Source organism: Sorex araneus, chromosome 3, assembly GCF_027595985.1.
Source record: "Sorex araneus isolate mSorAra2 chromosome 3, mSorAra2.pri, whole genome shotgun sequence".
Classification (NCBI taxonomy): domain Eukaryota; kingdom Metazoa; phylum Chordata; class Mammalia; order Eulipotyphla; family Soricidae; genus Sorex; species Sorex araneus.
The window spans coordinates 178,970,541-178,993,284 of NC_073304.1; the positions used below are offsets into that span (position 1 = coordinate 178,970,541).

The window sequence follows — 22,744 nt, forward strand, 5'->3', positions numbered from 1 at the left end:
CTCAGCAATGAAAAGAAATTATTAAATGATGCCTTTTCAGCAGGCCTGATTGTTGGGGGAAAATCCAAACAATAATAGTGAGTTTTCTGTTGAAATATTGAATGTATTCAAAGTATAGAGAGAATAAAGTGAATATCATTAGCTACTTAGGTGGGGGCTGGGCGGGAGGTGGGTATTTTGGGGTTTTTGGTGCTGGAACATGTGTATTGGTGAAGGGATGCACATATAATGAAGTCAATCATTATATGACTGAGACTTAAACCTGAAAGCTTTGTATTTTTTCACGGTAATTCAATAAAATAAAAACTTAAAAAACAAAAAACAACAACAACAAAAAACAGTGCATTTGGATTGCTTTATTGGCATGGTCCTCGAGTCCTGGCAAGGAATACGGTGGATAAGGCAGTTGCCTTGCAAGTGGCCAACCCCATTTCACTCCACAGTACCACATGTCCCCAAGCATGACCTGGAGTGACCCCTAAGCACAAAGCTAGGAGTGGCTCAGTTTCCCCCACCAAAAAACAAAATGATTCCCACAGAAGTTTTGTGGGGGAAGAGTACTGAGCCTCCAAGCAGGTATCAGGGAATCTGGAAGCCACCAGAGTTACATCAAGCAGTGCTCAGGGGCCAAACCATACTCAGAGAACTCTTTCCCCTGCACCATGTCCCTAAAATCTAGTTCAACAAATAGCTCAGTCCACACTCCATACAGGGGAAGCATAGGTTTCAATGAATGGCTGGCTGTTAATACAACTCCAAAATACTAACATTCTTAAAGATCCACCCAGAGCCCTTGGCTCTAACTTCACTTACAGTGTCACAGAGCTGAGGGCTTTATTTAACAAGGGCTCTTGGTGCTATCCCTATGTCCTGTTGATAAAAACAGAAGTCTATTATCCTCTTAGTATCTAAAATAGATGTGTCCATATGTTTTCAGCACAGAGTTACATAAAGTTTTCTAAACTGTAAATGAATGGAAAAATCTGAAAACATTGGCATGAAACTAAAAATCATGGCACATTTAATCCATCCATTTTTTGGTTTGGGCAAAACTTCATGAGAGAAATGTACGGACTGTCCCCTTGATGATCCCTCTACAAATAGGACACTTTCTTAGGGCAGGGGCACAGTCCTTACAGACGACGAGGTGGCCACAGGGGATGAACACTACGGACACCTCTTTGTCCATACACACTTTACACGTGCGCTCCTCCTGAAGTCGCCTCAGTTGTTCTTCCACTGGTAGATCTAAAAAAAAAAAATCTTTTTTCATTCTTGAAAGGCAATGTGCTGGGTCAGAGAGGGCACAAGGGTTAAGGAGCTTATCGCTTGAGGCTGACCCTGGTTCTATAACTGGCACCACAAGGTCCTCCAAGAAGCAACCAGAGTGAGCACCAAGCTGGGAGCAGCCCTCAGGCACTTCTAGGTGTGGCCCAAATGGCCCCACTAACCAAAAAAAAAACAAAGGAACCCAGTAATAAAGAATGCAGTATGTTGCTTCTTCGGTGAAAGTCAAGAAAATAATAATGGTGTTCTCTACTGGCTTAAATTATTATGATTTTACCTGAAACATCTTCTGTGGGAACATACTTCATGTCCTGTTGAACTAGGGAAAAAAGGCATTACAGTAACAAATTAGGTTCATGTCAGAATATATGCTTTTAGTCTAATAATTTATCCTCTGGCCAGATACTCTAAACAACTATCATGACATCTAAATAACAGAAGTCTTTCATCTCCTTTATGTAGTCAATAGCATAAATGGGGCTGAGTTATGGTCAGTTATGACAGTATTTACGTGTACCAGAGGCTCAATCCAGAGTCTCACATATGTAATGCCAGAAGCTGTTCTCTGAGCGATGATCACAAATTACTAATAACTTATTTCCACCTGACCCAAAAAGTTCCCCTCAAAAAATATTTAGCACTCACCAAATAAATGCCTGTATAAGGTGAGGTCCGTTTCTTGCAGCGTGCTTTTGAATATGGCAGCTGCAGAATTTCCTTTCACTAAAACAGTGTCAATCAGCTCTCTGGCCTGTAAAGAGGTCTGTGTTTTCTGCTTAATAACATCACGCTCTTGTTCAGTAATTACTCTAGCAGTCAGTAGACTGTCCAGGATTGGAAGCACGCAAGTCAGATGCTGAAAAAGTGCCATTCTGTTCTTCCGGATTAATAAAAGATCATCTTTAACAAAAGAAAACAAAGAAATAAGTAAAAAAAAATGCTTCCTTTTTACATCTTCACCAAAATGAAAAAGTTTTCAGGATTCTAATTTAGAATGTTTAACATAAAGAGCCTTCTGGTTGGGGGTGCTGGAGAGTTATTATAATAGGGAGGGCACTTGCCTTGCACACACCCAACCTGAATTTGATCCCCAGCATCCCATATGGTCCCCTGAGCACCATCAGGACTGATTCCTGAGTGCAGAGCCAGGAGTAACCCCTGGGTGTGCCCCCAGCCCCCACCCTCAAAAGCATTCTGATTGAACTGACTATATTTTCAGGAGCTGGCATCGATGAATGCCAAGTTTGTGCAGAAATAGTTATTACAGTAATAAATAGATGCACCTGATTCTTTTTCTTCAGCTGCTCTTTCCTTCTCCTCTTCCCTTATTTCGTCTTCTGCATTAAGTAAATCTACCACAAGATCACTAACTGTCTTGTAGTTCTCTCCAGCTGTGAGGATCTGGCTCTGCACTGTCTGTCTGACCAGCCTCCTACTGAAGCCCATTTCTAAGGCCGCCTTGACCACAGGTGTATTCATCATGACAGCATCTTCCGACGGTGTCTCTCCAGGTCCAAAGTGAAGGACTGTATAGAAGAAACCACGCAACACCCACATTACAGCATATCCTATGTTTTATAAACTGGAGGTCATCATGGAATCAAAGACATAAAATACTCCAAAAGGCACGACTATTTTTTAACTCTACTAAGTTAAAAAATAGTGATACACATGTTCAGTACATTTAAAATCATGCTATGCAGTTACTGAGAATATGGACTACTGAATTTCAACATAGAGGCTGCATGATCTGACTTGAGTGGGAGCTGGAAAGGGAAATAGAACTGCAGGGATGTGCCGCCAGATGGAGACATGCTTTGCTCATGATGACTGAACAAATGAACTTTCTGAGGGGAGGGTATCTGTCATACTGTGTGAGAGGCCCCTGTCATGCTCAGCTCTATCACTGTCATACCATTGCTCATCAACTTGTTCGAGCGGGCACAGGTAACGTCTCTCATTGAGAGACTTATTGTTACTGTTTTTGGCTGGAGCGATAGCACAGGGGTTGGACATTTGCCTTTCATGCAGCCAACCTGAGTTCAATTCTTCCACCCCTCTCGGAGAGCCCGGCAAGCTACCGAGAGTATTGAGCCCACACGGCAGATCCTGGCAAGCTACCTGTGCGTATTGGATATGGGTACCATATAGCTCTACCCCTACAATATGTCAGTTTTGTGATGTTCATTCTTGACAACTTTTATAACCTGTGTCAGACTCCCCTCCACCCCCCAACAACTCCACGGCTCTCAGATAAGAATGCAGCACTGTATCGGTACAAGAGAACTCACTCAACTCACTTTGGCTCACCTGTGATGCTCACGCCCTGCTTTTACATGTTCATTCAAATCAGTAGGCTTGAAGCAGAGACTAGAAACCCACAGAACTGTTTTTACATGTTCATTCAAATCAGTAGGCTTGAAGCAGAGACTAGAAACCCACAGAACTGTTTTTACAATGAGTAGGGCACTGACTGGCCCTACACACTGCCAACCTGGGTTCAATCCCCGGCACCCTATAGGCTCCCCTGAGCATTGCCAGGAGTAATAAGCACTGAGCACAGTCAGGCGTGGTCCAAACCCTTCTAGCCCCGTGCCCAAAAATAGAAATCCCTAGGATGTTCTTAAAAGCTCCTCAGGCAATTACAATGTGTACTGATGTTTGAGAAATACAACTCAACGTATTTGAAAATGCACTGTAAGTCATAAATTAAAATACAAGTATAGCACTGTAGCACTGCCCTCCCATTATTCATTGATTTGCTCGAGAGGGTACCAGTAATGTCTCCATTGTGAGACTAGTTGTTACTTTTTTTGGCATATCGAATATGCATAATACAAATATACATTATTATTAACATTCAAGGGCTGGAGCGATAGTACAGCAGGTAGGGTGTTTGCTTTGCACAAGGCTGACCCAGGTTCAATTCCTCCGTCCCTCTCGGAGAGCCTGACAAGCTACTAAGAGTATCCCGCCTGCACAGCAGAGCCTGGCAAGCTACCTGTGGTGTATTGGATATGCCAAAAACAGTAACAAGTCTCACAATGAGATGTTACTGATGCCCGCTCGAGCAAATTGATGAACAACGAGATGACAGTGATAGAGTGATCAACATTCAACATTAACAGTATCAAATAGTCCCACTTAAATGCAGGAATTATTATACATACTTGGAGACTCTGCAATTTCATCTTCTGGATTTTCTGAAGTAGATAACAGCTACAGAAAAAAAAAGTATATAGATTACAATATAATTTTTACCCTGTCTGTTGCAATAAAGAGTCAAGACACCCAATTTATTAAATGTATTGAAATCTAACTTTCTCATTGGCAAACTGTTGTAACACATGGAGCCCACAATGTAATTCGTGTGAACTAGCCTCAAGTTGAGTGGAGGCACCAGCTGGCATCAAGAGGTCTGAGTCACATGGACGTTTTGCTGCCATTTAAGGGCAATGCTCCAGGCCTCGGGCAGAGTGTCCACATGCTCACACATTTGGTACCAAACATATCTGCTAACAAATAGCCTGTGTAGCCTCTCACATAAGGCAGGGAAAGGGCCACATCTTCCCCAAAGTCTTACCTTACCTTACCTTACTTTTGAGTGTTTCCTTTTTTCTTCCTACCCCACCACCTCCCAAGTCACCCTCTGGAATCAAGTGGGCCTGTTAACTCTGACTTAAGTGACAACCCTCAAATTCATGTCTGAATTCTTAGTTGCTTTTCTGGAAAGATTAGGAAAAGCAATAAAATTCCATTTCTTGAATACTGAGGATTGGGGGAGGGGGAAGGAGCCTCCCACACAGAGCTCAGAAGGCCAGGGCCAAAGTGGGGTGTGTGGGCTCTTAGTCAATAGGGACAGTGGTCAATGTGAGGGTCTGAGGGCGTGGGGCTGCCCCTGCCCTGCAGTCAGGGCTACCTGGGCCACCCAAGGGTGCTGGGACTTGAGGGCCACCCAGGTGCTCAGGGACCTCCAGGCCTATAGCAGCCTCATCAGGGACTAGAATCCAGGCTGGACCTTTGCTAGGTACGGCCCCTGACCCCTGCATTGACCCCTGCCCCCTCTCCTTAGGCATGCCTCCTGACCCCTGCACTGACCCCTTGAACCCTGCACTGGCTCTTAACCCCTCTCCTTAGGCATACACTCTGACCCCTGCACTGGCCCCTGTCCCCTCTCCTTAGACATGCCCCCTGACCCCTGCACCTCTCCACCATCCTTCCCAAATCTTTTGAAGAAAAATTTTTATACTTGAGGCCAGTGATATTCCAGCAGTAGGCGCTTACTCACCATGCACATGTGAGACTCTGGACTGTTTCTACAATTCCCCCAGAAGAAAATAAAAACCAGAAAACTATTATATTACTACCCTGCTCAATTTTTTTCTGTTGAGTAACCTAATTCAAATCTATTTTAAATCTTTTTCAGGATATCTGTGTCTCTGGACCACACTGACCGGTGCTCAGGCTACTCCTGGCTTGGTGCTCAGGAGAACCCTGCAGTGCCAGGGACCAACCCCAGGCCTCCTTGGGCAAAGCCCTTGCTCCAGTCTGTGGAACCGACGCTCCAGCCTCACAGTCTATGTTATCCAAGTAATACTACTCCTGGGGCCAGGGCAATAGCACAGCGGATAGGGCACTTGCCTTGCATGCGGCCAGCCCGGGTTCAGGCCCTGCACTGCTGATGATGCACCTGAACCTGCCAGGAGCAAGCCCCGAGTGCAGAGCCAGGAGTAAGCCCGCATAACAAAACAAAAGACAAAAATAATACTACTTTCTAAGTTGTTAAATTAAAAAAAAAATACTTTAAAAGCCACTCGTAATTAAAAAAAAAAACTCTTAAAGCAACTTTTCACAACATTATTCTCCATTATTCTCCATGATTATAAAAAATAACTCTGCTGTTAACTATTGATTCAAAGCAACCAAAGAATCAGGCCTACCTGTTCAAGCAGGTGAGGGTAATTGGCTTGGACCCGGCTGATGAACTCTTGTCCTTTAATTCGTACCAAGTACTCACACCTGGAGTGCAAACACAGTCGGACTTGGGGGGGGACCACTTGGGTGCCCAATGAGGACCATAGACACCGCCAGTGAGTGTGCCACCTGACGCTTGACTGAGCTTGTGGGGCACGGGGAGAAGCCCTGCCGCACGGTGATGAGGGCCCCAGAGGAGGGCCGCACCGGGTGTGCAGAGTGAGCGGGGAACAGAGAGGGTCTCCAGCACAGCTCTGGGCTGCTCCCTTCAACTATTCTGAGATCCCCATATTGGGTGCTAGGAATCAAACTCACATGACCACATGCAAGATAACCAGCTTCTACTATCTCTCTCCGGGGACCTTTGTACATATAAAGCCAAAAATACATAAAAAGGAATAAGAATGAATGAGTTTTTTAAACAAGCCAATATTCACTACTTAGCAACTTCTAGATGATAGACTCATTGTCACACAAGTATAGAAGGAAGACACCAAAGGCAATTTACTGCTCTGTATATAGTCACATAATGCCCCCCTTAGAAAATGCTTTGTTAGGGCCAGAAAGACAGCAGCGAAGGGAAGGCTCTGGCTTCACGTGCTTCTGTGGCAATCTCACTACGTATTTATGACTCATTCTCCTGCTGTAATCCAGTAACTCTCTGGACCTTAATTTTGTTTACTAAGTATTTTAAACACCAGCACCTGGGGAGGGGTGACCAATTAATATTAAGTGCTGATTAAACAGAAATATGTCCAAAACATAATGGTGACTAAAAAAGTTCCAGGATGGTACAAATATTATGTAATGCATGTAAAGCTACATGTTTAATCTTATGAAACATACAGCAGGATACCAAGGGATGTTCAGTAATCTATGAACTGTGCTTATCTAATTTATGTGGTGAGATTTCTATTTACATTTTTCCTCAATTTTTTTTACAAGACATGATATATACATTTTTTTCACAATTTTTGAGCATATATTTTTGTTTGGGGGCCATATTCATTGATGCTTGGGACTCACTTTTGGCTCTGCACTCAGGGGTCGCTTCTGGTGGCATTTGGGGGACCCTATGTGGTGCCAGGGTTTGAGCTGGGGTCTGCCACATCAACGCAGGCATGTTAACTAGCTTTCCGACCCCAAATATTATTTTTGAATAATAGGCATTCATATGATCAAAGAGAACCTGAGAACCGGTTTCCAGAAATAAACTTGTGAAGGGCAGAGGGGTGGGGTGGCTGGGTCGGAACCCAGAGATACTGTGGAGGGAGAGAGACACCAGTCCAGGGGGTGGTGCTGAACACCGAATAGGCTTTTGAATTACAGACCACCCCAAAAAAGTGGATTTGCAACAAAAAATATAGGAAGTGCTTAGGGCCAGCAGACAGACCCCAGAGAGCGGTTTCTGCACACACAGCGTCTCCGCAGCGCCCTGCCCTCACGAGGGGCGGTGACAGATGCCATCATCAAAACTGCTTTGCTTCATTCCAAGTTCCCATCACTAGCCTCTGACCACCCCTTGAACACAGGTGCTTAGATATAAGAAAAAAACACACACAGTGAGGGCTTCAGAGGATGCTCTGGGCTCTCAGGGTCCCCTGTGGGTCTGGGGGGCAGACTTCAACATAACCCAGGTCCGGACCACCCCGGATATTTGCAAAGAGAATTTCAAAGCGATTACCTGGGAAACCACTTGGCATGTTCCACCCAGGGGTCATCTCCAGACTCCCAGCACCTCAGCCCACCATCACAGCAAAAGCATTTGACATCGTCGCTGTGACCTACAATAATTCACGGGGAACCAAAACTTAGAATACGTGGAACTTGGCCCGATAGAAGGTACCGTGATAGAACCATGCTGAGCATTTCCTTCTGTTCTACGGTCACATTTCTTACCCACGTAATAAAAACCTGCACTGGCGAGCTGCTCGGGATGGACTGGGACGCTGGCCGGCCAGTGGCAGAAGGTCCTGAGGCGGGCTGCATGCGTCTGTAGGCTCAGGTTGGAAACGGTGTAGGGGGCCGAGGCGTGAAGCTGGTTTTCTAGAAACGGGCAGTTGGGAAAGTGCCTCAGGTGCTCTGACATGGCATCATCCTTGGGTTCCCAGTTGCTCAGTTTGACACCACAGGCGAAGCAGGCCACCCTGTCTCCGGGCCCGATGTAATAGAAGCCTGCTTTGGCCAGGTCTGCGGGTGACAGAAAGGCCAAGGGCCACGTCCTGAATGTCAGCAGCCGGGCTTTCTCGGTGCCCATTGCACCGGGGGAGGGCCCCATCCCTGGGGAACAGAGGTCCTGATTTGGTCTAGAGTTCACCGGGTTTGATGGAAAGCTTGAATAAGAGCCACTGAAATAGCCACTGTTTTCCCAACTTGGGAGCAGGGAATGTGTGGAATCGGGCTCCAAAGGAGAAGTCGGATGGACAGAGGCCCCAGGGCTGAGGGAGGAATTTAGATTCTGGATAAAGCTGCAGCTGGGGTACAGCTTCCGATGCTTTTCCACAGGTTTGTCTCCTTGTTTCCAATTATCCAGCATCAGGCCACAGCAGAAGCATCTGACCTTGTCCATCGAACCGGTGTAATAAAAGCCCGCTCGAGCCAGGCTCCTTTCCGAGACAGGCACACCAGGCGGGAAGGTGGAGAACGTGGACATCCGGTAGAGCTCACAGGAAAAGTCATATTTCAGTTCAAATGTGGCGGCGCTCTTCATCAAGTTTGATAAGAATTCGCTGCTTTCTACTATGTTCATGATGAAAGGGAGGGGAGGAAAAGGGACTAGCCTTCCTCTGGGGAGGTAGTTTTGTGCATGCTTTTGAGTTTCTTCATTTGTGTCCAAGGGTAAATCCCTGGAGAGGAAATCTTTCCTCCTTTTTACTTCCCTGTGTGCCGGGTTTCAGCATGGTGACATTCTCGAGAACACTGGTCTACTTCAAGGGGCAGTCTTATGCTGTTCCACACGGCACGGTGCCTGGCATAAAAACCCAAACCCTTTCTAGAGGTGACCGTGCGCTGGGATCTCATGACACCACTTGAGTCGACTTCTCTACATCACTAAACAGATTTGGGGGCGTTCAGCCAGCCTGAAGATAAAGTGTGTGACTCACATAGGCCGTTTGTTCTCAGGGCGGAAAGCAGGGCTTTCTCTGGGATCTCCAGAAAAAATATTCAAACTATGTGTGTCTTGCTTTTTTTAAGCCGTGAGATTTTGTAGTCAGAAAAAAAAAAAGAGCACAGGGTCTACCTCAAAAAAGGAAAGGAATGCACAAAAATCCTATGATGCATGTTTGACCATCTGTGTTACCAAGAGCTATCTTAGAACTGCATGTCATGTTTTTATTGGTAGCATTATTTCCCAGAGATTAACAAAATGGTAGTGTGTCTTATAACTTATTACATCGTAGACACAATGAAATATAGTCTATACTGAGCTGTTCAGTGTCATTTTTCTTCTACAATCATTTTAGGGGGTTGTTTTGTTTGGGGGCCACTCCTGATGGTGCTTGGGGCTGAGTAACTTTGATAGAAAGAAGAAAACAAACTAAAATTTTCCTCCAAATGAAGAGTACAGGTGGTAACAATATAGGCTGATCCTATAGAAGCAATCTAGTATTGATCTACACGGCCTAAGGCCCCGTTTCAAGACGGATTGGAAAGCAAGTAACTTCTCATTGATAGTCAAGATTCTTGTGATATCATTAGAGGCCAGAAAATTAAGCATTCTATTTAAAATAAGATATTAGAATATCTGCTCAAGTGGTGTTCTGGGCTCAGGTTCATGCTGTGGAGGGCCAAAATCAAATCTCCTCTAATAAAGGATTCATTTTTAAAAACTATAAAAATTCAAAGCATGAGATTGTAGGCTAAGATGGACAAAGCATACCAATTTGGCTTGTGTCAGAAATTATTACACACAGACAGCATTCCCTGAACCAGGACTTATTACAACACAAAAAAATAATGATAAATCTGCTTTGTCATAATCCACCAAATTTAGGATTACTCAGTTATGATTCTAAGTTCTGCATCAATCATATCAGCAATGACCAATAAAAAGTCATACTTTTTTTTCTCAGTGACAATTTCCTGGGTGGCAGAGATAATGGGATTCTCTGGTGCAGACTTTAATGCTTTAATTTGAGGTGGCAAGAGAAATAGATCTCAATATCTGTGACTATTTCCTTCAAAGTTATGAGGCCTGACTTCTAGTCTCCTTCATTGCTCAAAACTGTTACGTGTTTTTTTTTTTTTAAAAAAGTCAACTTCCCATTGTGCATTATTGCCTTTGTAAATTTTCTTCCTGTAGTAAATGTTGTTAGTTTGCTCTTTTAACAAAATGTAGCCATGACAGATGAGTCATGCTCATTCTTATCATTATCTCAGAGATACAATACCAGCCCATTGAAACAAATGAAATTTTAGAGTTTTAAGATAATCATAGTTATTAATGGTCTGATAATTTCTTCACCAATCATCATATTCAAAATTTTCCCTTTTTTCTCTAAATTTGTTGTACTTATCAAAAAGTTCTGTGAGCATTTCTTGGTCATTACAGAAGTCTGCTGATGGGCCAAAGGTCTCATTTGCACATTTCTGTAATTTAGTGGAGGGCTGATTGTTAACTCCTGGCTCAAGACAACTGTTACTCATTTTTAAATTTTAGCAAGCACAGCCTTCTGTGCTGAATCACACTATATAGCCAGGAGGTGGCCGGGCCAACTTCAAAAAGAGTGGACTTGAGACGCCGTCCATCCAACCACAGTCCTTAGCACCCAGGAGACGAATGCAAAACCAAGTTCATCATCACCACCACGTCATGCCTCCTAATCATATTTGTAAACTGGTATTTTTGGCTGCGAAAAATTCCAATTAACTACTTAATTTTTTTCTTTATTCATGCACAAAACTACCTCCCGGAGATCAGACTATGTCCCTTTTAAGGATTTTAGACCTCCATATTGAGATGTTTAATTTCCAAAAAAAAAAAAGGAAAAAGAAAATCTAGAAGTAGCACAGCTTCCTTTTCTCACAAAACCTGTATTATAAAAGAAGAAAAAACAGTTTTTAAAGTCATAAATATTCCTCAAACTAGAGCCCTCATGATTATCACTATCTGCGACATCAAACAAAGGTGCTGAACCCAGCACTGGAGTGAACAAAAATTCCCCACTAATAACCGGAGCTTGCAAACCGGCAGTTGATAGAGGCATTAGTTTTACTGGCAGAAAAACCAGGCTACGGTACTTTATAAACATCTTAGGCTTATTTTGCAATTAATTTATACTCAGATAAGATTTGGCACTGTTATAAAACCAAGAGTTCCCACCCACTTCCCCCAAGTCAACACCTTGCTGAGCTATGATACAATGAAAGGAACCAGGAAAGACACATCACTGACTGAATTAGTCATCAGCACGACGAGTAGAATTTCACCAGTTTTCCGAAGAAGTTTTTGGCTTAACCCACAAACCCCAATACTTGCAAACGTTTCAGTGAAGTGACCCTCCAGTCCTCACTCAGGAGTGAGATGTCCCATGACACTGGACAGGGATCCCCAGCAGGCTCCTGGGCTCAGGACGGGTGAGGGGGTTCTGGGGGACCCCAGCTCTGCTGCAGCAGACAGAGGATGAAAGTGACACTGTCCTGACAGCCTGACACCCGACACCCATGGTAACAGGAACGCCATGGAGACGCACATGCATGCAGAGAAAACAGAGCAAGCCCGCATTTCTTTGTGGAAAGGAAGAATTCCCACATATCCCATGCACCAAGGACGTGTCCCCTTAGGAGACAGGTGCCCATTTACACCACAGCCGGGCTGGCCGGGCTGAGGCACAAAGCCCTCACACAAACCTGAGGAACCTTGAGTGCAGACCCAGGGACATGTCAGTAAACTCAAGCATTGGGGAAATGACGCCAAGACACCAAAGCTGGATCCACTTCCTGCCCTGCTGTGGAGCACCTATAGCTGAGGGGGTGCTGGGGTTCACTCCCCCCCCCCAACAACCCCGCCACACTAGGCCACTTCCTGCTAGCAATTCTTCTGACGCTTCTGTCACCCCCACCTCACTGCCTTCTGTGGATACAGGCAGACAGACCCACAGACGTCAGCGCTGTCCTCACCTTATCTCTGCCTCCTGGCTGCCTCAGCTGGGCCTTCAACCCACCCACTGGGTTCGATCTTCTCCTGCAGTCTCTCACCCAGTTCCCTCACTCTGCCACTCTCCCCACCCGCCTTCCCCGCCCCCAACCAGCACTCTGGGACCTGGGTCTGCTTTCAGATGCAAACCAGCCACCCTGCAAGCCACTCCAGCCTCTCTCTGTGGGGGGCGCGGTGGCAGGGGGCTTGAGCCCGCACCCTCAGGATGGTCTTTGCAGCCAGCTGGGCCAACACTGCAAGGAAACTTCACATCTGATGCCGGGCCACATCCTCTTAGAAAAACGCTCAAAAGTTGATCCCGTTTCTCTCTGGCCCCCTAGTCCCAGCTTCTCAGTCTCCCTGGGTCCAGGGGTGCTCCCAGGCCCCCTCCTCTGCCATTCCAGCCCTGGGCGCTCACCCGGAGAACTACAGCCTGCCTGGCGCTAATGCAGACCCAAGACCCAGAGGAGGAAAATCTGCGGGGCGGGCAGCAGAAGGGAAGTCCTGCAGGCGAGAGACACAGGCAGACTCCAGCGAGTCAACGGATAAGAGGAAGACTTGAAACCAAGTAAATACACAGAAAAAGGAAGTGAGGAAACAACCCAGGACCTGAAAGACAGAACTGGGACGCGAGCGGGGTGGGGAAGCGAAGAGGAGGGACGGTGGGACGGGGCTCAGGGACGCATCAGCAGTAGGGCCATTGGTACTGCTCTCTGCTATGATAACCCCCTAACGAAGAGCTGGGTGCCCCCAAAAGACCACGTGCCCCTCACCTGCAGGAGGCTGGAGCATCGGTTTGATGCAGACTCGCTTTCACACCAGCTCCCTGCAGAGACGTCCTGGTCTCCACATCAAGCGTCCTCACCAAGGGCGACACCTAGGGTGTGACAAGCGGTACAGCACAATCTCCCTGAGAACGTTCCCTCAGCCCAGACACTCGGAACTCAAACACTGTTGAGTGCAGAGCCAGGAGTAAGCCCTGAGCACCACCCGTGTAAAACCCATGACCCCCAAAATTGAGAATTTGGGGCAGGAGAGATAGTCCAGTGGGCAGAGAGCTCCGTCCCCGGCACCCCATGGGGTCCCCCAGGTACTTCCAGGAGTGAGAGCCCGGAGTCAGCCCTGGGCTCCATGGGGGTGGCCTCCAAACAGAGACAATTGAGAATCAAACCTGGAAAGTTCCTGTGAAGTGCTCCCAGGGTTGGAGGCCAGAGCTGGGCACCGCTTTCCTGCCCGGAGAGGATCCCTCACTCGGGATCATTCCTGCAGCCAGCTGCCCCGTGGGTGAGGTCCTCCCTGTGCCCAGGCTCTCTTCAGGCTCCCACCCAGAGCTGCCGTGCAGTCACGTGGCCACCTCCTCACTGCCAATCAGGCCCAAAGCCCAAGCGCCTCCACACGTGGAACAGCCCAGTCCAGTCCCAACTACTTGGTCTCCCGCCCTTGAAGTGCCCCCCACACCCCTGGGCCACCAGCAGCCACATGTCCTACCTGTGCAAAAGGTATGTTGGGGTGGGGGTGTTAAGTCTGGGGGAGTTTGTCCTTCTAGACATGTGTGCACATACATGAACAGGCACACACATGCATGTACCTACACTTGCACGTGTGCACACACAAACATACATACACAAGCACACACATACACAAGTACACACACATACATGCACACATATACACGTGCATGTACACACATGTACATGTGTGCATGCATGCCCGCACACATAAGGCACACGCATGAACATGCACGCACATACATGCACACACATAAGGCACATATATGCATGCATATGCACACACATACATACGCACACACATGAGCACACGCACACACAGTGCGCGCACACGCTCCCACATGCACATACACACGCGCGCGCGGGTCACTAACCTGCTGCGCCCAGGGGGCCGCAGGTCCGCAGGGGCGAGCCGAACCTCCTCCGGCGCGTATCCCGGTGACCCCGTCCCGCCGCCGGATCCCCAATCCAGCCGCCCCTTTTACGTGTCCCCGCCCCGCCGCACGCGGGGCTTTCCCGCCGGGGAACTCCAGGCGCACCGGGTCGCGGGGCTTTCCAGGGCGCCCGCGCGGGGATCCGGCCCGGCCAGGCCCAGACGCGGGCGCTGCCCCACCGCCCGCCCGGCCTGCAGGAGAGGTACCCGACTCGCTCGCCCTCCAGCCGGCCTGACCCAGCGGCTTTACCATCCGTGTCAGTGACGGGCGGGCGGGGAGCAGGGACCACGCCCAGGGCCTCAGAATGCCCCAGGGCGGGGGGGGGGGGCTCCCCTCCTGGCGCTGATTCAAAAGCGTATTTCTGCGTCTCAGCTTGCCTATGGCTAACAAACCTTTCTGTGATCCATACACATAACTGTTGATGTTAAACCCACCTAGAGAACTTTGAAAAGTGAAATTCCTCTGCACGTTTAAAACTAGAAATGGATATTTTGGAATAAAACTACTAAGCACTTTTAAATGTCTTAGGTGGACAACAAAATACCAGTGAACAACAATGTCCCCATTACAAAATGAAACAGCAATTCGGTGCTAACAATTGGAAAAATTGTATCAGTAAACAGATAACACTGTGTGTGGATAATGTACACAAAAAACAAAACAGCAATTCAGTGCTAACAATTGGAAAAATTGTATCAGTAAACAGGTAGGTAACACTGTGTGAAGATAATATACACAACAAAACAATTACATATTGCTGGGGTCACATTGCAGAATGATATTACCTGTATTGGTGCTGTGCATACGTGTGACTTGGTACAACTCTGCTAAACATCAGGGTAAGAGGCCACACCTCTCCCAGAGTCAGGAGGATGCTCATTGCCCATGGACAGTTGCGAGGCCCCCGGACAGTGTCAGGCACACAGGCCTCAGTCAGCAACGGGCATGGGTGGTGCCTTGTGACCTGGATGCCCTTGCAATTACAGCATGTCCACTTAACATAGGTCTTTAGGAAGTGACGCTGGTCTGGACACTTCAGTGTCTCCTGTACTGTTGTGTTTGGACAGGGGGACACTCAACATTTTTGTGCCCTCGGTCTCCCATATCTCTATTAGTAGAGAAGTCATTGAATAAATTTTATATCTGCATCAGTGAATTTCAATTGCTGGCCCACAGTCTGCAGAAATCACTGCATCTGTCTCAGAAAAGTGCCCCTTCACACACTGATATGGGCTTTTGTGTAAAATGGTCAAAAAAGAGGGACTTTTTTACATATTTACATATTTACGTAATATGCAGTTACATAAAAAAAATAGCAAGTTGTCTCCAGGAGCCTGAATGCTTAAAAGTGTGGGTTTTGCCTAACCCAATGTGGCAAATGGTTTCCCAAAAGTAAAAACTTTCTGAATACTCAACAACAAAAATTATTCTGAAGCCAAACAGGCAACGAATCCAAGGTGTTACTAGCAGCGCTCACCTCTGCTCACCTCAGGGGGGGAGAGGGTCACAAGTTGAGAACATTTCGAAGGCTCTAGAGCACAACTCACTCATGCATTGTCCAAAATCCACTGATGAAACCTCACTCAATATGAAACTATACTTTAGTAGCAAGGCGTATTAGAATTACCTATTATAAAAGTGCATTTGTTCAACGGCTGAATAAATAGCAGTGCTCCTGTCACTGTTATCACTGTATCATTGTCATCCCGTTGCTCATTGATTTGCTCAAGCGGGCACCAGTAACGTCTCCATTGTGAGACTTGTTATTACTGTTTTTGGCATATCGTATACGCCACGGGGAGCTTGCCAGGCTCTGCCGTGTGGGCGAGATACTCTCAGTAGCTTGCTGGGCTGTCCAAGAGGGGCAGAGGAATCAAACCTGTGTCAGCTGAATGCAAGGCAAACACGCTACCCACTATCTCTCCAGTCCTCCAGCAGTGCTCCTACATTATTTAAATTTTTTAAAAGTGCATCTGTTATGTTTAAAGAAATAAAAATATGATAAGGGGGAGGTGGGTGGAGAAATAGTGCAGTGGCTAGGGCGCTTGTCTGAACACGGCCAACCTGGGTTTGATCCCTGGGACCCCATATGGTCCCCTGAGCACTGCCAGGGGTGATTCCTGAGTTCAGAGCCAGGAGTAAAACCTGAGTACTGGGGCCAGATGGGGCCCCGAACAGAAACAAAAACCAACCAACCAAACAAAAAACATACCAAAGAAAGTCTGCAGTGCCTGTGAGATAACGAGCAACAGAGGGAGCAGAACCCGGGTGGGGACTTCCTGTTGTGGTAAGCCGAAAGCGCGGCTGCAGGTGTCTGAGCGGAACCAGCGCTGTCGGCAACGCCATCTGCACAGGAACCGCCAAGGCTGGCGGGGTGGCGGCATGAGTGCCGTCCACCTGCCTCTGAGGTTCAGTTCATCCGGATGCCGGTCATTCTTCTCTCGCAAGCCCTGAGACCTGAGAGCAGAACTGGGAAGTGAGGGTGCAGGCAGGAGACACAGGGGTGCAGCAGAGATGGGTCAGCAGAGCTGCAGGTATAAAGCAAGGACGGCAGTGCGACCGCAGTCAAGGACACCCCAATAAAAAATTAACTAGGGGCCTGAGGGGTAGTACAGGGTGAGACGGTCGCCTTGCATGAGGCCGACCCTAGTTCCATGGATGTTGCTGGGAAGAACTCTGGAGTGCCAAGCCAGAAATAGCCCAACCCTCACCTCAATAAAAATTAATTTAAAAAAAAGATAAAATGATCATGCTAAGTGAAATGAGTCAAAAAGAGAGAGACAGATATAGAAAGATCGCACACATCTGTAGAATATAAAATAGTAGAAAGGGAAACTAACACCCAAGAATAGTAGAAATAAGTACCAGGAGGTTTGCTCCACGGCTTGGAAGCCAGCCTCACATGCTGGGGGAAAAGGTAGCTCAGATAGAGAAGGGACCACCAAGTAAAGTGTGGTTGGAGGACCCGCTCGGGATGGGAGATGCGTGCTGGAAGTAGACAATCAATTGAACACGATGGCCACTCAATACCTCTATTGCAAACCACAACACCCAAAAGAAGAGAGAGAACAAAAGGGAATGCCCTGCCACAGAGGCGGGGTGGGGTGGGGGAGATGGAGTGGGGGGGTGGATGGGAGGGATACTGGGATCATTGGTGGTGGAGAATGGGCACTGGTGGAGGGATGGGTACTCGAGCATTGTATGACTGAAACACAAGCATGAAAATATGTAAATCTGTAACTGTACCCTCACGATGATTCACTAATTAAAAAATAATAAATTTTTTAAAAAACCATAAAATGACATTGACAGGGGGGCACATTATTTTCTGGTCTTTTGGGGGTGTTTGTTTTTTGCTTTTTGGGTCACACCCAGTGATGCTTAGGGGTTACTCCTGGCTCTGCACTCAGGAATTACTCCTGGCGGTTCTTGGGGGACCATCAGGGATGCTGGGAATCAAACCTGGGTCAGCCGTGTGCAAGGCAAACGCCCTACCCGCTGTACTATCACTTCAGCCCTGGCACGCTATTTTTCTCCTGCAGATTATTTGGGTGTGTGTCTGGCCCACAGCCAGCGGTGCTGGGGTGATCCAGGTGGCCCCCTCCCTGCCACGGTGATGAGCTCTCAAAAGAGGGCCTACCTTGGCATCGCCCCCCCCCCATTTGTCTCTGGCCAGATTCCAGTAGGACAGAATTGGATGGAGACCCTGCTCAGGCACTGAGGTTGCCTTGAGGCCTCCTGGGCGAGACTGGGGCTCCCAGGGACATTCCGAGGTGGATGGGCAGCAGTGGAGGGAGGCTTGCAGGTGACCATGCAAGCTGGTTACACCAACTGGAGTGGGCCCCCCACCACCACAGTTCCCAGAAAGTGGGTCATGAGCAGCTCACCAGTGATCACTGTCATGTTGGGCACACCTGGGCAGTTTCCCTGTCCCCAAGGCTAGATCAGGCCCCATTGTGCAGGGCCAGCCGCCTACCTTCTGTGGCACTGCTGCCTTCCCCAGCAGGGTTGGTCGGGAGATGGTCTCGGGTCGGGTGGGCCGCCCCCATTCTGAACAAGCTCTGTTCCACTTCTGCCGGCAAGCGACGCCGCCTTGCATACAGAAAGCCATTTCCTTCCTCCCGCCTGCCACCTGCTATGCAGGCCCCTTGGCCTGCTGATCATGCCAAGCACCTGCCCCACCCCCCACCCTGCTTGCCAACCCCACCAGGAGTGACCCCTGAGCACAGAGCCAGGAGCAAGCCCTGAGCAGCGATAGACGGAATCTGAAAACTCCAGAAAAGCAAACTAAAAAGTCAACCACTAAGGAGCTGACAGCTGGCTATTAACGCTTCCACCCCGGTCTTCATCACTTGCTGTCATCACTTGTCTTGGCCAATAGTGTATACACAGCGTACGCTAGTGAGTCACCTGCCGTGGCACGGGGCCTACACGTGACGTGGATGGAGCCTGGTGCTGTGGCTTGGGGACAGACAGAGCACATGCCCAGCCTGTGAAGACCAGGTTCAACTCCTGGAACCACATGTCCATACGTGATCGCTTTCACAATTACTCAGCATGCTGCCACGTGGCGAGACCAGACAGCAAGCACACACGGTGGCAGTACGCACGACACTCGAGATGATGCCAGGAGCAATCGCCTATCTACTTGTTCGCTGTCTGGTTCCCCACCCCCACCCCTGCCCCACATTAGTTCGTACTGAGAGACAAGTTGCCACGGAGCCCAACCTCAGGGTGTGGAGAGAGCTGCGTCTTATTCCTTTGTTTTTGCATGCAATGTCCCCCCCCCCACACACACACACCCCTTCTAGTACTTTCCTAAGCTGCACAGTCCTAAGATGAGCAGTCTGCAAAAGCAAACTTCTCTTCACCTCGCCGCACGAACTGTCTTAGAAAATAAACACTCATTGGAATCTCCCTGTGAGCTCGAGGGGTCTTCACAGACTTGCCAGGCGGGAAGACGTGAGGGCTGAGCTTCATTTACTGGGGAAAGAAAGTCAAGCCCGGCAGCAATCACTGAACTATTCAGGTTTTGTTCAGGTGTTTTACCACCAGGGTCACTTGCAGGTTTGTGATATTTTCACTCTTCTCTCCTTTGCTTCAGATAGCTGCCAAGACCACAAAGTTCTAAAATTAGGAACGAATATATTTTAAACTCTATTCAGAGCATAATTGCATTATAAATATGAAACTCTCCACGGCAGTGTGGCCAAAAGGTCAAGATTTTTTTCAGGGAATTTTAGGTGGTTTTCTTTTTAATGCCTGCTTTGCTCAGCACCTTCGATTTTTAAAGGCTGTGAGGGTCTGTGTAGTTCTCTGGGCTTTTCGTGCAGCCTTCAGTGGAAGGGGATGACACCCACAGAGCACGGCTGTTCTCCACCACACCCTGCTGGCCACAGGAACATGGAGGACAGCTGGAAAGCCAGGTCCGACAGTCCTTCTGGGACTTCCAAAGGTGCCCGAACTAGCTTTGCAGCAGGAGATGGTGTAAGCAGGTGGTATAAGCAGGGTCAGGGACACTGACCAGGGTTCAACCCCAGCACCCTGTATGGTGCCCTGATCCCCGCCAGGAGTGATCCCTGAGTGCAGAGCCAGGAGTAAGATCTGAGCATCGCTGGTGTGGCTCCAAAACCCAATAAAGTAAACTAAGAATAAAGTAAAATAGCACTCCCATCCCAAGGCCTTCTACTCCACAGCCGTCAGCACTCTGGACTCCGTGGTGGGCATTTCCCAGAGATGAGAGATTTTCCCTAACTTTTCCTTCGCTGCCAGGGACCCACAAAGCCACAGGAAGTTTTGCTATTCTGGAGCCCAGAGCAGAGTCCTAGGCAGGCACGGGCTGGAAGAAAAGATACAGGCTTTTCCTCCAGCTATTTCCTCTCTGTCCAGAATGCTGCTGCACTCACCCACGGCTCCTGCACCCTGGGGCGACGCTCCTGACAAACCCTGCAGATCCCATGCCCAGCTGACAGCCTAGCCTGGTCCAGATCAAATGCATCACTCCTCTGGGGCTGGCTGCTCTGGCGCCCCCTGGTGGACTTGGCCGTGACTTGCACCTGCCTGGGTCTCGGCACTTTTTCCCTCCCCCTCCCCCTCCTCCTCCTTATTAATCGGCTGGAGCGACAGCACAGTGGATAAGGTGTTTGCCTTGCATGCAGCCGACTTGGGTTCTGTTCTTCCACCCCTCTCAGAGAGCCTGGCAAGCTTCCGAGAGTATCTCGCCCGCACGGCAGAGCCTGGCAACCTACCCATGGTGTATTCGATATGCCAAAAACAGTAACAATAAAGTCTCACAATGGAGACGATACTGGTGCCCACTCAAGAAAATTGATAAGCAACGGGATGACAGTGACAGATTATTATATTATTATTATCATCATCATCATTACTCACTGTATCATTGTATTATTATCATTATTATTTTGATTTTGTGGGTCCATGCAAAAGTCTATGGACTCACTTTTGGGACCATGAAAAGTCCTGACTTTTCACAGACACAAGCCTCTTGCACTCCTCTTCCTCAGCACCAAAAAGATACACATTTTTATTTTGTCCTCTCCTTGATGGTTCAAGGGATTGAATAGGATGGGAGACGTGTGCTGAAAGTAGAAAAAGGACCAAACATGATGGCCTCTCAGTATTGCAAACCATGATGCTCTAAAGTATATATAGAGAAATTAAGGAGGAAGGTGTCTGCCATAAAGGTGGAGGGGTGGGGTGCAGTGGGGGTGGCAAGAGGGATACTGGGGACATTGGTGATGGAAAATGTACACTGGTGGAGGGATAGGTGTTTGATCATTGCCTAACTCAAACTCAATCATGAAAGCTTTGTAACAGTATCTCCTGGTGATTCAATAAAGAAAAATTTGTTTTAATTTTTTCTTGTTCTTTTGTTTCAATTTCTATTCCACCTTCTAGTACCAACTCTGATATCCCATCCTTCACATTTTTCAGAAAATTCTTAAATTGTCCAACTCATTCCTGTGTCATCACAAAATGCTGCCTGCAGGGCTACCACAGAGAAAGACACGAAACTGCTCTCAGAGGCACTGCTGTGCTCTGAGCACTGTGCACCCGGGGGAATGCCTGGGAAGTAGGGTTTACCTGCGGGGAAGAGGGGCACCCCCCTTATGAACATTGGATCTCACATGCAGCCCCTCCCCAAAAGTCATTTTCTCTTCTGGTGATTTCCTTAGTAACACTTCCCCTTCCCCACCTTACCTTATTGCAAGGATACGACATACAGCACACAGTGAGCCAAGTATGTGTTAAACAACCGCGTATCAGTAAGATTCCTGGCCAACAGCAGGCTATGTTTGGGGGGAGTCCAAAGGGACGCTTGTATTTGGGAAGGATGGCCCACGCGAGGCATTGCTTAGGGATCACTCCAGACAGTGCCAGGGATAGAACCAGGGTCAGCTGTGTGCAAGGAACGCCTTCGACCTGTTGTGGCAGCGCTCAGTGCAGGCTCAACACTACAGTGGGACTCATTGGCTGATGAGGCTTTGGTCCTGAGGGGACAGAGTTCAGGGGTTAGGCAGGTGGCTTGGATGAACCAGGGGCCTTTTCTGACGCTGGGAGGATTCTCAGCAGAGTCAAGCAAATATCGCCATCTAGTGACAGCCCCCTGGAATGTATTAGCCAGTCATGTGTCTGTCCTTCCGTCTGTCTGTCCATCCATCCATGCATGGATCTATCAATCAATCCATCCGCTCATTGAACCATCTGTCTGTCCATCTGTCCATCCATCCTTCCCTCCATCCATCCACTCATCTCTTTGTCCACCCACCCATCCATCCATCCATCTGTCTATTTGTACGCCCATCCAGCTATCCATTCAACTCTTAGAACGCATCTATAGTATGCCAGGTTCTGTTTACTAATCATTAGTTAACAAAAAAGAATCTCAGCCTCATCCCTAGAGAGACCTGTGTACCGTTGGAGACATGGGCATCTTCTTACATCCCTCCACATGCCCAGCGGCTAATTTTCCCCTTGCATGGTCCTCAGGATTGACTCAGGAGAGTTCAGGGATGTGGCTCCGTGGCAGAGCACTTGACTTGCACATGCGAGGCCCTAAGGCCGATCCCTTAGACTCTGGGAGCGGAGGGGTCCTGAGCAAACTCAGCTATAGACTTAAACGCCCTGACATGTGAATGCAACTACATATAAACGAACACAGAAAGGAGATGCACCCCTGGGTCATGCCCAGAGCTCTGTGCCGTGCCCATCATTTAGACTTGACTGTGGACACAGTTAACTCTGGTGAGGTCGGTGACCAGGAGAAACAGGCCCGGGACTGGGTTTGACCCTGGTGCTGGACTGTGTCACCTCTGTTGCACACACAGCTCCTTGCTCCTTTTCCTCCTCAACGGGCAGGTTTTTCTTTAAATGCACAGGACTGG

General features: G+C 48.1%; 1 protein-coding gene across 1 annotated transcript; it reads right to left on the reverse strand.

The window, feature by feature from the left end:
- Positions 1–476: 476 nt before the first annotated feature.
- LOC101546443 (baculoviral IAP repeat-containing protein 3) lies at positions 477–10,110 on the reverse strand. The gene is made up of 8 exons (XM_004604813.2): positions 8,161–10,110; positions 7,946–8,045; positions 6,228–6,306; positions 4,458–4,506; positions 2,571–2,813; positions 1,933–2,187; positions 1,565–1,606; positions 477–1,248 (listed from the first exon to the last, which is right to left on the reverse strand). Exons 1-8 carry the CDS (start codon positions 9,008–9,010, stop codon positions 1,055–1,057), a joined length of 1,812 nt encoding a protein of 603 aa, XP_004604870.2. The 5' UTR covers positions 9,011–10,110; the 3' UTR covers positions 477–1,054.
- Positions 10,111–22,744: the final 12,634 nt, after the last annotated feature.